Raw genomic sequence first — 14,629 nt, 5'->3', positions numbered from 1 at the left:
CCTCTCTAACCAGATTTAAGTCTCTACTAAGAGGAACCTTTTTTTACTTGCTTCCACATAAAAACAAAAACCTAAACAATCCAAGCCTTTCTGTGACACTGGAATCTCCTGGAGATTTAATTTTACTTTGATTTATTGTCTTTCCATTTGTGCTGGGAAAGGCCATGATTCTGTTGCCTCTCTTGTGTTTGAAAGCAGTGTGAGAAACCTCTTGGTGAGAAGGCATAAGGGTGATTGAGGTCTAGGTGTAATTGCATGCCATTCAACGAGTAGATGACAAATCCAAGTTTGCCATAGTTTTGGAGAAATGCTTTTGGTATTTTGAAGCTTGCACAAAGGAGTGGTGCCTGGAAATGCAGGCAGTGCCAGCTGAAGTATATTCCTTTAATACACTAGGCATTGGCTCAGTATAGATCTGAGCCAGGGGGTGTCTGGACAATGTTCTTGGTCATTTGGTTTAGTTTTAGGTAGTCCTGGAAAGAACAGGGAGTTGGACTCAACAGTCCTTTACAGCTTGAGATGTTCTATGTTTCTAAGTAGACTGAGCAAAACTGTGTCTAGGAAGGGCTATAAAAACATAAATGGGCCTCTGCCAGAGCTGAAGACAAAGAATTTGGCTGCAAAAACAACCATATAGTTATGGTACTTCAGTTTCTGCTTACACAGATATTATTACTGCACTCAGAAAAAGTAAATGCCCATGTACTGGGGGACAGATTTGTGAGCTGATGATATCCATGTAATGCTTGGTAATTAATTGCTCCTATAGAGGGTCTTTTTCTAAAGGCTGTGCAAAAAATATGTTAGGGATAAATATCCAAGATTGCATTGACTCCTGCTAGTGACTTGCCTTAATGCTGAGGTAGCTGGCAGGTTTGGCAGTGAGACAGGTACCTGAATTCACAATTATCTTAGTGGCTTCTTTACCACGGTAAATCTTCCCTTACAGAAAAGGGGTTTACACTGCTTGAGACGTGGAAATTGAACTCTTGCTGTGTATCAGCATGAGCATTTCTTAAAGCCAGCATGAGAAACTGCTGCTGTATATTGAGCTTTAAGCATAACATGAGTCAAAAGAAAAAAGTTAATAATTTTTAGAATCCTTTACATATTCAGTGGCAGGAGTTTGGTTATTTCAAAGTGTAACAGGGAGAATTTCTTTCTTTCTTCTGCTCCTGCTCCTCAAATGTAGCTTACTTGATGGGTACTTTGTAGAAATCTGGTTCCTTTTAGGTATCTCAGTCTAGATGTTGTAACTATCCAGCTGCTTTTAGCAATAATATTGTCCCTGCTATGTCAGAATGTAAGTGGCCAGTTGAGACATGGTACATTGACCTCAACTCACCAGAGGCATTTCTCCAGTGGAAGGCAACTGTTCTTTGCTTGAAAATGGGAGAATTTGGCTGTGAATTAGTCTTGTGTGGTGTTAGAAGTTGTAAGGTTTCTGCCAGCTACAGTTTTTCAAATAAATGAGGAAATTCTGCTCTCCCAAATGAAAAACCAGAAAAAAGCCCCCATGTTTTCTTAAGTGGAAGAGAAAGTACTTGCCTCAGGTGTTTAAAGAGTCAGCTACCCTTTTCTATCCTTGATCCTGTTGTTGAGGCAGTTGATCAGGGTTGCCTACTATTCCCAGTGTCTTGTTTCTCTTTGCCATTCTGCACATTGTGAAATAGAAAACAGTGTTTTTGGAACCTGCTGGCTGATACTGCAGGGCATATAGTGGTGTTTTTATATGCAGGAGATAGAAGAGTATTGAAGGAAGAAATGCTAAGCTACTTTCTTCTCATCTCCTGTGTATTTCTTGGTGCACATCATGCATTTTAAAAGTTTTGTCTGCAGTTCCTTGGTGAGCAATCATGAATTTATTACAGCAACTAAGCCTCCGAGCAAGACAAGCTGGCAGCAAAGTTCTGTCTTATGGTGAAGTACTTGCCTCATGCCATTTAACCACCAGAGAAGGTTTCTTTCCTAGCATGTCCTCCTGATAAATAAAGAGAGAAACAGTATGGATTAATCCAAACTTTCTGATTAAGTAGATCAACCACTAATTTGAGAAGAACAGCCTTTTTGAGAAAGAGAAGGGTCAGGGAGATAATTTGTTGTTTGGGATAACTGCTGTACAATCAGTTCTTTCAAGTACCTGATAAAGCTTCTGCTGGCATTGTCTGGAGTATTAGAGCACTTGGAAGATTCTGGAAGAGAAACCTGGTGTATCAGTAGACAAACTCTGATTACATTCTAGTATTGATTTGGAGCTGTATTGGGAAGCATGTCCTAATCTGTTTGTCATGAGCTAAAAAAGCAAAAATGAAACTGTATTTTACCTTATTTCCTAGAGCCTTGACAGCCAACTGGATATCTGTATCTCCCTGTTGACAGCTCTGTGATTGAAATGCAACTGTGGAAAACCATGGGCTTTTGGTTGCAAGATGCTTTGATTTCTTAGGTGTATTCTGTCCTGTGCCAGGTGTTTGACTATGGTAGGGAGATATTATCCAGAAGCTGGAGGACTTTTTCTTCACTCCCTCTCTCCCTATTGTACTCCCAAAGGTGTATTGTACTTCCTTTGCTTATCCAGAAATTGTTGAAACTGCAAGTTTGTAATTAAAAGCTGCTCAGTAATGGGTGCCTGAGCATCTGGGAAACCTAGAGGGAAATCTACCTCTTCTTGTTCTACTCCATTTTCTGAGTGTTTCGTTTTCATTCATGCGTAGACCTTTGTTTTGATTCTGTTTTCCCCTTGCTTTATTTAGTGTGTTACGTTGATAAGTTTATATGATTTATATTAAAAATTACATTATTTTCTATTCATAGCAATTTTTATGCTTCTCAATGGTGACTACTTTGTATAGTGACAAAGTTAAATAACCTCATATGGAAATGGCCTTGTTTATTATAATTTCACTGGATAAAAGCCATTAGAAACATGCTATAAGAAACAAACCTGGAGGGAATGAGAAACATTCTTGAAGGTCTGCCACATCATCTTCTAGTTCTGTTGTCAGTGGTTTTACTAGGCTATGGTGAATGAAACTTTCTTTTCAAGCTTTGTTGGTGCATGTTTCAGATTGGTGACTACTTTCCAGGACTCTGAAACACTGTCTAGTTAGGGCTTATTTTTGTGGTTAGGGGTTTTTTGTTTTGGTTTTTTTTCTTTGGTGTGTGTGTATAAAGGAAATAGCGACGCTCTCCCTTTCCAGTTCTGTTGAGTCTCTGGATTGAATCTGGTTTTATGCTGCAAAAGAACCACACCCTGGGTCTGCACTGAAAAGGTTTATGTGTAAACTTTGTTATCTAGCATTCATTATGTGCTGGGAACGTACACAGGCAAAGTCACCAAGACCCAGTGATAACTGCCTACCTAAGCTGCTGTGGCTTGACTGCTTCTTCCAGCATTGGGTGGCTGAGTCTGTGTTTTACTGCATCAATGTGAGATTGAGACTCTCCTTAGATTTGCAAACCCCAATTTGCAGCTGTTTGTATCTTTCTTGTTTGTTTTGTTTTGCTGTTTTGCTTTTCTCTTGATTGTGTCAGCTCAGAATTGAATTTTCCGGGGCTCCATCAGACTTGGCACATAATAAATAATGCTTAAATTTCAAAGCATTATGCAGTTTTCAGCCTCAGAGAGGGCTCGTGGGGTGTATTTATTTCTTTTTGTGTAAACGATGACAGCGGTGCAGAGAAAACTTAATATGTTCAAGGTCCCTTGCTGAATGGGAAACATCTGCAATTAAAAGTCAATAGAAGTAGGACTGTAGAAAACCTACTGTATTTCTGTTAATTTCAAAAATACATTAATCATGTATCCTGTTGAGTTGTAATGGATTTTTGATTCTTGTTTCTGTGCATTTGAGGTGTTACTGCCAAAACTCTGTTTAACAGAAACTAGATGGTAAAATGGATGTCAGTCCTAAAGTCAGTGGTTCCTTACTCTGAGCCAGTGGAATTGTGTATCTTCAGCAGAGAGCAGGTACATGAAAACTTTAAAACCTTGCTTTGTGAGGAAACACCACTATCCAAAGCCTACCCTTTTTCTAGCAGTAGGGATTTCTGACAGACTTTTTCTTGGCCCACCCTTTTTCCTATGGCTTGCAATGAGCTGTTATTAAGAATTCTGTGCAAAGGCATGTTAATTTTTTTTTTTTTTTTTTTTTTTTTTGTTAATAAAGACTAGAAACTGGGAATACGAAATCTGTAGGGTAACAGTCAGATTTACCAGTTAACATTTCCAACTTTCTCTTCTCTTTCTTTGAAGCACATGGAGAATAGACAGACCCCAGAGCAGGGTAGGACTTAGTTGTGCAAGTGCTTTGAGGTCTTTGGATGAAACCTGTGTGTAAGGGCAGCTTCTTTGCTTGGTGCAGCAGTAGCCAGATGGCTGTGCTGACCTTTGATTCTGCTTAATACCAATGCAGTTATGACTTACATTAATACTGCTTTGAGTAAACCTTCCTAAGAGTTATCTACTCCTCTCAAACCTTTGTGCTCAGTGTAGTACTGGGTGTGTAAAACTGAATGTGTCTCACAGAAGCTCCATCCTGAAATAGAACAGGGTAACTGTGATTCTGTCTTGCAACAGCTTTTTCTGGAAGAAACATTACTTTTGTCCTAGTCAGCTGCTTTGTGCTAATGATCTTATCAGCTGTGCAGTTTAACTAATATTCCATTTGTGGGATTTCATTTTGGTGGCTGTGTGAATGTGTCAAAACTCTGATTTGTAGGTGTTTTTTCTGGTTCGGGCAAAGTTAGAAGTCTGCTGCTATGATAGTGGAAGAAACAGAAGACAATAGCTTTCACTGTAACATGCAGACAGATATGATGTAATTTATGAGTTACGTAAGTGCTCTGGTATTTCCTTTCTTTGTCACAATTGTTAGTTTTCCTTATGCTTACTTACCTTTCAATTAAATCAAGCCCTGTCTGAATGTGGCCACTCAAAACATTCTTTCAAAGAAACCTTTCCTGTTTCTATTTTGCTGGTTGCACACTCCCACTGCATGCAGCCCTTGGTTTTAAATTGCATGTGCAGTGTCCAGTTGGAGAGTACATGGCCAGCCTTTCACAGCCCACCACTGTCACACAGTAAGAAGAAGCAGTCCTGTCTTCCTCTCAGACTGAAAGATAAATAAAGGCCTGAACTGGAATGCATAGTGCTGTTCATGTTGCAACTGGCTCTAGTAAGGTAACCAAGGAGAATGTATAAAAAGATTTGCCATTTATTTTTACGTACTGCTAAAGTTCATTTCAACTCCTTAAATATTAACTGTTTTCTGGGGAGGTTGAGGAACAAGAGGTGAGTTTTACAGAGTTTTGTTGGTTTAAATCCAGTCAGTTTCATTACATCATTTTTCTTTTGGTCTGAAGAGTGACTAATGTTAAACCCTTGTGCAAGGTGCCGTAGTTGTTTTGAGTATTGGAAAGCTTATTAAACAGCATGGCATGTTACCAGTATTCATATGCTCCATGTTTTCTCTAGAACCATACTCTGCCCCCCTTTTGCCATATACTGAAACTTTGCCAGGTAATTCACTGTACTGCAGCAACCAACAAAATTCCTTGTTTTTTTGATAAATCTTTTTTGTTTATCAAGAGTGCTGAGGTAGCTGTGCTCCAACAGCTTGTAAAGGAGTTGCCTGCAGTCAAAGTACTTCTAACAGACTCCTTTCAAAAAGCACTTACCATTTTGTTCTTGGGAGCAGAGCTAAAATCTTTCCTGTTTTTACAATATATCTGATTTTCTCCCCACAAGTACAGAGATTTCCAGAGTTGTTTGTCATGAGACTGAGTCTGTGCATGCAGGTGCGTGCTCATGCATATACATGAAACTGGGGGATGAGTCCTACAATAGGTCATTGTTCTAGCCTAATTAGCAGACAAACAAATGGGAAAGGAATAGCACGGCCTTTTCTGGCAAAGATTAACAGAGGCAGCCACTGCAGTCCACATGTTTAGGTTGGGTGGATAAATTGGAGCATTTGTTACTGTGTTATAGATGTCTTGTTACTTGTCAAATGTGAAGTGGGCCAAGGGTAGAATAAAAAAGGGTCTTGTCAAGCTGCTGAGATGGCCTGTTTTGCTGCTGTCAGCTCTGATTGCAGTTAATTTTGCAAATAGAATACAGTTGCCATTTCCAGCAGCGAAGCATGAATTTTTAATAACAAAAGCAAAAACCTACCAAATCAAAGCAAGCATGATATCCTAGCATAGATATTAAAAATACTGATTACTGGGTATGGCAGGAAAGCATCTTGTATAAGTGTTAAAAAAAAAAAAAGTCTCCTAACCTGTTTCTCTAGGATTTATTAATTGCAAATAGTGTATAGAGTCTTCTTATCTGTTTTTTTGGTAAATACAGATATTGTTCTGATGCTCTATCCCAGGAAGAGTTCAAGGCCAGGTTGGGTGGGACCCTGAGCAACCTGATCTCCAGGGTGGCATCCCTGCCTATGACAGAGGGGTTGGAATTAGATTATCTTCAAGGCCCCTTCAAACCCAAACCTTTCTGTGATTGTATATCAACCAGAACAGCTCATCAACTCTTATGGTTATCAAGTCTACTGAAAATTTCTCTTGAAGGTCTGCAGAAAGCTTGGGCTGAATAGAGTAAAGAAAATAAGCAGTTCAAAATTTAAACCAGTTGAAAAAGAAAAGCTGTTTGAATTTGGATATTTTAAAATATTTTCTAAATGGAAATTTTAGATTGATCTAGTTTCTCTTGGTTTTCTATTTATGGTTTTCATATAAAACTTTTCATAAACTTTTGCTGAAGTGTTTGGTTGCTGCAATTGTTATGTTGGAATAGCTTGCATTTCCCACTCCCCTCCAAGAAGGCTTTTGTTCATTGTGTGGTGTTATAAATGACCATGTTGTAACAGTTAGCAGTTCTGGTGGGAATCTCTTGATCATGTGGTTAGAGAAGTGACTGCAGTGAGAGAGGTTTTTGAAGATGAAGTTAATTAAATGTATGTTATAGCACTTTAGCACTAGGTAAATAGCTGGCTGTAATGTGTTAGGCAGATTCTGGAGTATCTAGGATAACACTGGGCAAGTCACAGCACAACACTTCTGCAGCCTTGAAAACATTCCTACCAACATTAATAATCAAAATACCTTCATGATACAGATAAAACTAATGAGCTAGACAAGCGTGTTTGTCCAGGTTTTTAGAGAGAACCAGTGTCAAGTTCTCATCTCTTGGTGATGTGCTCAGAGCCTGCTGCCAACTCTTTCTCTCTAGCAGAAGTTTGTTAATGGAGTCAAATACAGTTATAACCAGCTGTAATTTAAAACTCTGTTGTAATAAAAGACAGGATTTTTTGCACCTATCAAAAATTACTACGATAACAATCTATTACAGACTTTGAAGTGGGAGGTGTAGTGTAGTGATACATGCTATGGTAACATTTTCTCTGTTCACGTTTTTTAACATTCAAGGATGTAGGTGCATGTCTGTCGAGAGTCTTTTTGTGTAATATTTCACTTAATTTTAAGCATCCCTACAGAATTGGCCAGGTAGCTCATTCCCCTTATTATTTCTTTTTCCTCTAACAAGCCTCAGTTAGAGATATGTTAGAAAATAGAAGAAATTACCAAGAGGCGTCCCATTCAACTACCAACAAAATGTCCCAATTGTCAGCTGAAGATTTTCTTTTTGTTCCTAGATCAGCAGGGAGAAGTTTTCTTCTTCCAGTTTATTTTTAGCCATATATGTCCATGGGACAGAACTGAGGTTGGGAATATATCTGCAGTAATGTGTTTGCTTGGAGAAAAAGTCAGAGCAGCTGAATGTGTCCAAAACAAATTGTTTCTTTGGGTTTGCAAGAAGATTCTAGTCCTGTAGTGGATTCAAGGTGTTCGGGCTGTCCTATTCCTGTCAAATAGTACTGTGTGCGCAAATAAATTTGTGGTCTTATGCAGAGGTGAACCTATCACAGAGCTGGATGAGAGAAATTCGAGTCTAGTTATTGCTGCTGTGAGGAAGTGAAGGCTGTTTTGGTGCTACTTGTGAATTTTAGGGGGTGTTAACAATGCCTTTCAGCCTGGTGTCTAGTCAGCATTTCTAGACAGAATCTGTGCCTTAGACTGACAGTTCCTTCCTCAGAACTCGTTAACAGTGAACCAAGGTGAACCTGCAATCCCTTCTGTGAAGAGGCAAAACATATGCATTTGATTCTTATCTGTTTGTTCCCATGCAATGAGGCTTGTAATGTTGATTATCCTAGAAATACATGTAATATTGGTAATTGCTGTGTTATCGCTTGCAAGGCATGTATTTGATGGTCCTCTGCTTCACAGTACTTGTACTTAAGTACAAGTTGTTATGGTTGCAGACACACTGATACAGTAGAAATTCAGAAGTTCAGGTGGATATAAACTTGAGTGCTCTTGGTGTATGAACAGCTGCCATGCTGTTTCTTGAGTATTAATTGCTTCTCATGGACCCCTCTTCCCTCTAGGGCATGTTCCCATGAGATTGTTTCAAGAAGATGCCTGAAGAGATCAGTTACCTCTTCAGGACCTTACTCAGGACTCCGTTTCTTCATTGCAGGATCCTGTGCTGCACCGTGTCATGGTTGCTGCAGCCAAGGCTGCTCCCAACATTCACATCCCAGCCAGTCCTTTGCTGTTAGTTAGTACAAGGTCCAGCAGCACATCTTTCCTCACTGGCCTCTCCACCACCTGTGTTAGAAAGTTGTCATCAGTGCTGTGCAGGAGCCTTGTGCACCATGTGTGCTCAGCTGTGTTGTTCCTCCAGCAGAGATGGGGGTGCTGAAGTCGCCCACAGGAACCCAGGGTCTGTGACTGTGAGGCTCCTTCCAGCTGTCTGTAAAAGACCTCATCCACTTGCTGCTCCTAATCTGGTGTCCTGTAACAAACACCCACAGCAGTGTCACCCTGACTGGTCTGTTCTTTAATCCTAACCCATAAAGTCTTGACTTGCTCCTCATCCTCCCTGAGACAGAGCACCATGCATTCAGGTGTTCTCTTAAATAAAAAGCAACTCCAACATCTAGCCTGTCTTTTTAAATGTATAATTTAAAACCTTTCTGTGTTTGCACAACACTTAGATGACCAGATACATCCCCCTTTCCATGCTGATTTTTGAGGGCTGATTTTTTACTTAACTTGCACTAGACAGTTTTTATTTTGACTCCCATAATGAAATATTTCAGAAGCATAGAAGCTAGACATGGAACTTTGTTACATGAGGTATTTGATTCTGCTGTAATTGCTGTGTCTCTCTTGCTTGCTGTCATGAGTGCATGGCCTTTCATTCCTCCCTTTTCTCCAGGGGGTTTTTGAGCTCTGAGTTGTTTCTCTCCTTCTATCTAAGCCTTCCCTCAAAGAGATGCTGTCCTTATCAGACCTTGTCAGCTGATGCTGACTGGGAGAAGCATTCATGTTGGAACCCCTCACTGTGCCAGCACAAGTGTTTGTGGAGCTCTGCAGGTCTGGTTGTTAACTCAGGCCGATGGCTTTATTTCTGCTGGGTTAGTTTTTTGTTTGGATCAGCTCTTTGGTGTGGTTTGCAGCACAGAGCCATAGTACAAGGCCATGCTGTGCCTGCGTGTGAGAATGGGTGATACAGAAGTGAGAACGAGCAGCCCATGGCAAGGAGGAGAGCAACACTGCTTCATCCCAGAGTTGTGATGGCTTGAGGTAGTTCAAAGTGCTTAAATGATATTAAAATGTTGCTCTTTTAGATCCTTTCAGTCATTATACACTTGCACCCTGAGCACCATTTCTTTTCAGAGCTTCTGAGATGATATGTGGAGGCTAAACCATGATTTCCAAACTCAAAACCAAATCCAGCACCCATAGTGAATGTGAATTTGGTTGTGTTGTACACTAGATTCAATTTCTGTGTCTCCAGAGCTACATTAGGATGTCTAGGTGTGAAATATTCTAGAAGAATATTCTCATGAGGATTTGAATTTCTGTTATTCTCAGTGAGCTCAAAAGATACGTCCCCATGTTGGCTGTTTTCATTCAGTCTCAGCTGTTGGGGGGAACCGGAATTTGCCACTTCCTTGTGGTGTTTGCTGATCTGGATGAAATACAGCAAATGACTTTTATTCAGATTTCCAGTTTTGGATTACTGTTAAACAATAAAATTTCCTTGTCAGTTTTCAAAATGCACAGTATCAGCTTGGTAACAGAAGTAAACAGAAGTAGAAACCCCTTATACTTCTCTTTTTGTGCTGAGCATACATGGGTGAATGTAGAAAAAGTTTATTGAGCAACTGCGTATTTTGCTGTCTGTCCTATTTTTTGCACTAATAAAAGAAGTGTCAGGCAACACTGAAGATGCCATTTGTCCTTGAAATGTACTCCAAGTTGTTGTTTGGCACCCTTTCCACAAGCAGGAAAACTGCAGTGGGGAGAAAGAATAGAGGAGAGAAAAGAACAACAATCCTGTTGCCTTAAAATTGTTTTGCGTAGGCTTGGGCCAAATGATAAATACGTGCTGTGGTTGTGACTTGTTTTCTTGTTGCACTGTCTGGAGTAAATGATTAATGGAATTTGTTTACAAAATACTCCAGTCTTCTGTTAGCCCCTGTCATTTATTGCACAGGGCATGTGTGAAAACTTGTTTAGTGCACTGATAGAGCTAGTGAGACATTTGGCTGAGCAAGTCTCTATAATGTGATGAAATATTTGGACCTGCACCAACCAAATTGTTTTTTTTTTTAGATTCTAGAGACAGATAGAGATAGTATTAGTTTAGAAGGCTGGGAGAAATTGTCATCTAAAATATAAGCAAGTCTATGTTTTCATGAAAGCTTGATGTCCTTATTTAAGGAAATCTCTTTGTTACAGCGACAGTAGCAGTTCACAGCCTGCTGTGCTCTGCTGAAATCTTCACATCAGTGCCATTGGAAATGATGGCATGAATGCTTCTCTCCCCAGGTGCTGAGGAAGTCTTGCTGCTCGCTAGAAGAACTGACTTGAGGAGAATTTCCCTGGACACGCCGGATTTCACTGACATCATTTTGCAGATAGACAACATCAGACATGCAATTGCCATTGACTATGACCCTGTAGAAGGCTACATCTACTGGACTGATGACGATGTCCGGGCAATCCGTCGGGCCTATCTTGATGGTTCTGGAGCCCAGACTCTGGTGACCACGGAGATCAACCATCCAGATGGTATTGCTGTGGATTGGGTGGCCAGGAACCTGTACTGGACTGACACTGGCACAGACCGCATTGAAGTGACCCGGCTGAACGGGACCTCAAGGAAGATACTTATCTCGGAAAACCTGGATGAACCTCGAGCCATAGTGCTCAATCCTGTAATGGGGTAAGTTTTGTATTTAGGGAGAGCCCTGTGGTAGGTCTTGGGATCCAGGTTATGGTCTCCTGAAACTGAAAACAGGCAAATTGCAGGATGAAGTGTCTACCATTTGTCAGATATTCAGGGAATGACTGGTTTCCCCTTCGTTCATTTCTTTAATAACTGTGTATATAAAAGATGACTTCTAAATATAGTGAACCTATACATCGGGTGTTTGGTTGAATTTTCTTTTCTTTACATCTTCAGTGTTACCGTAACTATGAAAGAATTGGGCCATTGCATATTTTCAGTAGTTTTATTTATTTACTGCTCAAACTTAATATTATCTTTACTGATTACCGTTTGAGTTGGCTTGATTGTTACTGTTGGGGAAGCAGAAGGCAAATTCTTTCAAAAGCAACACAGACCTTAACTCTTGTCTTGCTTGTTGCATGTGTTAACTGTTCCCCCTCTTTTTTTTTCCCCTGCAGTTACATGTATTGGACGGACTGGGGTGAAAGTCCAAAGATAGAATGTGCTTATTTGGATGGCTCAGAAAGGCGAGTTCTGGTGAATACATCCCTTGGGTGGCCTAATGGCTTGGCACTGGATCTTGAAAAAAACAAGCTTTATTGGGGAGATGCAAAAACAGATAAAATTGAGGTGAGTAACAGAGCCATACCTGGGCACATTTATAGGAAACAAGTGCAGTTCTCAGATGCAGCTTTGTCTTGGGTACATTTACCCATTTTTGGAGGAGTCTGTTGTTTCATTAATATTAAAATGGTATTTAGCATAACAAGACATATTTGAGAAGAAAGGAAGTACATTCATGTGGTTCAGAAAATTTCTGCAAGAAATGGTATGTTTGTTATGTCTACATTGCTTCAAGTGTAATTTAATTGCTTGAAATCTTGGTTTTTACCTGAGGCTTTTGCAACAAATTGGGACACTCAGGTAAAATTTGTTTAAAAGATGTTTTGACTTGTCTGTGGTGCTTGGAACTGCTATCTAAAATTGCAGGATACAAAAGACAGTGCAAGGTTCATGTACAGGAGCCAGTGGATATGGAGGCCCTGGAAAGACATATTTCAGGATGTTAATGATTATGTAGTGTCCAGATTTGTGGACAAGAAGTAATTTTTAATGTACCTACTGCTTTGAAAACAATAGAGGCAGTCTGCACCTGAATTTGAGGAGGGAAATTTCTGCCTTGGTCATGGCCTGTGAAACCAATTGTATTTTAATGTTGTTTGCTGTAGTAGCATATGCAACACTTTTTTGATAAATAATTTAGATAAATAGATTTTGAGGAATGACTGCTTTCTAAAGATTTTGCCATCAGGAAGAGAGGAAACTAGACTGTCTGCTAGCTCCAGGAATTAAACTTCAGTGTTTGGCAGTAGCTAATACTAAGTTTGACGACTACCAGAGAGATCCTGTCTCCCCTTACCTTTCAGCTTGCAGGACAGGGAACATTCCAGATGCCACCTTTTATAGCTGGGGCAGAAGTTATACCTTGTGTTTTATGGGGTTAAGCAATCTGTTCAGTCTGTCTCACTTTGCTGTCCAGCAGCAAATCCAGCAATCCTGTTTGGTTTGACATCAAAGTCTAGGAAAACCAGAGAAACCAATGTAAGGGCTTTTGATTCACCTAGTTTTTCTTTTGTGCTACTCTACTGGCCCTAATATGCACAAAACCTCACTGTATGTCGTTTGAGGTGGGGCATTTCCAGTTTCACTTGCTGCTGGAGTCATTCGGCATAAACTCATTTTCCCCATGTGTTTTGTTGCCATGAACATGCCATTTTCATAGCAGCCACTGTGTCTCAGTGATTTGTTCTGTAAGGATGTATGTATGTATGTTGCATCCGCAGCTTGTCAGAAACAAAAATCAGCTGACCTCAAGTCGCGGGTACTTATCTCTATTTTATGCTGTAATTCACCCAGCCAAGTATTGGGATTTTTCTTTTTTCCCAATAGGCATCTAAAACTACCTCAAAGCATGTTACTGAGTAAATTTAATTTCTGTTATAATTTAAAACCAGCATAAATGGGATGGTAGATAGTAAGCTCTAACTATTTTGTAGCTCATTAGGTAGCAAAAGAGGAAAAAAAAAAGCTTATGATATTTTGAGTGGTTTACTCTTTTGCTCCACTGCAAGGAGGGAGTTCTTGCTGCTTCTTAAATGATGTTTGGATTTATGCTGAGTGCTCCTGAAGAAGGAAGCCTTTAACCAAGTATTTTGCACCTATACAGTTCAGAAAGTTGCAGTCTGCAGCTGCATTCTACTGCAGAAGGCAAAGAAGGTGCTGCCTTCTCTGTGCTCGACATCGGATCCCAAATTGCTGTTAGATGGTAATTGAGAATTGCTTTCATCACATGGCGTCCCTTCAGCTGCTTTCTACATAGAACAAAACACAGGACTGAATATAGCTTGTGCATATTTGTGTGTATCTCTGCTTGGTATTCTGCTCTTTTTCTGGTATTTTAGATCTGCAGGGAGTCATCTTACTCTCACTGGGAAGGCCTGTTTGAATTTAAAGTTCTTAAACAGTGAATGAACTTTGTACAGCTTGGAAATTTGATAGGCTGAAGGCATCTGTCCTGTTTTTCCTGGACCTTGGGTTCGAAATGTCCTGTGGATGCCCCTGGGTGGGTTGGTTGGTTTCAGGGGTGGTTTTGTTCAGTTCTGCTAACACAGTGTGACATTACTGTTGAGTGTGCTCTTCCTCAGTTAGAAAATCTCTGCAGAGCTGTTGAGGGCACACCAAGCATCACTCTGTACCAGGGGACTGTGTTTTATGTGTGCATGGAGAACTTCACAGGGTGAAAACAGCAGTTACCCTTTCCTGTCAAAACCCCTTTGCTAACCCTCCCGTCTGCAGCATTCAGCTGCGACACAAAGGGCCCAGTCACTTTGCAAGCAGTTTGCATCCTGAAGAAACCACTTGGCAAGGCTTGTCAAAATTTTGCGTGACAGGAGCCTACGGGGCTTTCGCTGCAAATTTGGCACCCTGTGGTAACATTGTTCCCAGGTTTTAATTTTTTTTTTTAAAATTACTTTGACAAAGAGTATGACAAATAGAAAAGAGATAGCAAATTTTGAGTCCCGACTGTCAAAATCATGTGTTTGTCCACACAGCTTCAGCTACAAGTAAAGGGCATGGATTAATCCAACTGAACTTTGAATTTTACTGACAGAGAAAAGTTACTTTCCAGGAACAAACAGCAGATTAATAAGGATTACAGGGTTCCAGCAGAGAGAGAAGCAAAGGCCCACGTGTATAGTTTCCTAATTCTCCTTTAAAAAAAATATGTGGCAAGCCAGGTTTTCCCATGTATTA

General features: G+C 40.2%; 1 protein-coding gene across 1 annotated transcript in view; it reads left to right on the top strand.

Moving 5' to 3' along the window:
* Positions 1–14,629, top strand: part of LRP5 (LDL receptor related protein 5) — a 130,964-nt gene that overhangs the window by 55,309 nt on the left and 61,026 nt on the right. Inside the window, exons 6-7 of the mRNA XM_083863891.1 lie at positions 10,912–11,308; positions 11,773–11,944. Of these exons, the coding sequence (XP_083720017.1) occupies positions 10,912–11,308; positions 11,773–11,944 (569 nt within the window). The remainder of the gene's footprint in view (positions 1–10,911; positions 11,309–11,772; positions 11,945–14,629) is intronic.

This window comes from Zosterops lateralis (assembly GCF_965231275.1).
Source record: "Zosterops lateralis genome assembly, chromosome: 6".
Lineage (NCBI taxonomy): Eukaryota > Metazoa > Chordata > Aves > Passeriformes > Zosteropidae > Zosterops > Zosterops lateralis.
Note: the sequence above shows the minus strand (reverse complement) of the source record. Positions and strands in the feature narration are given on the sequence as shown.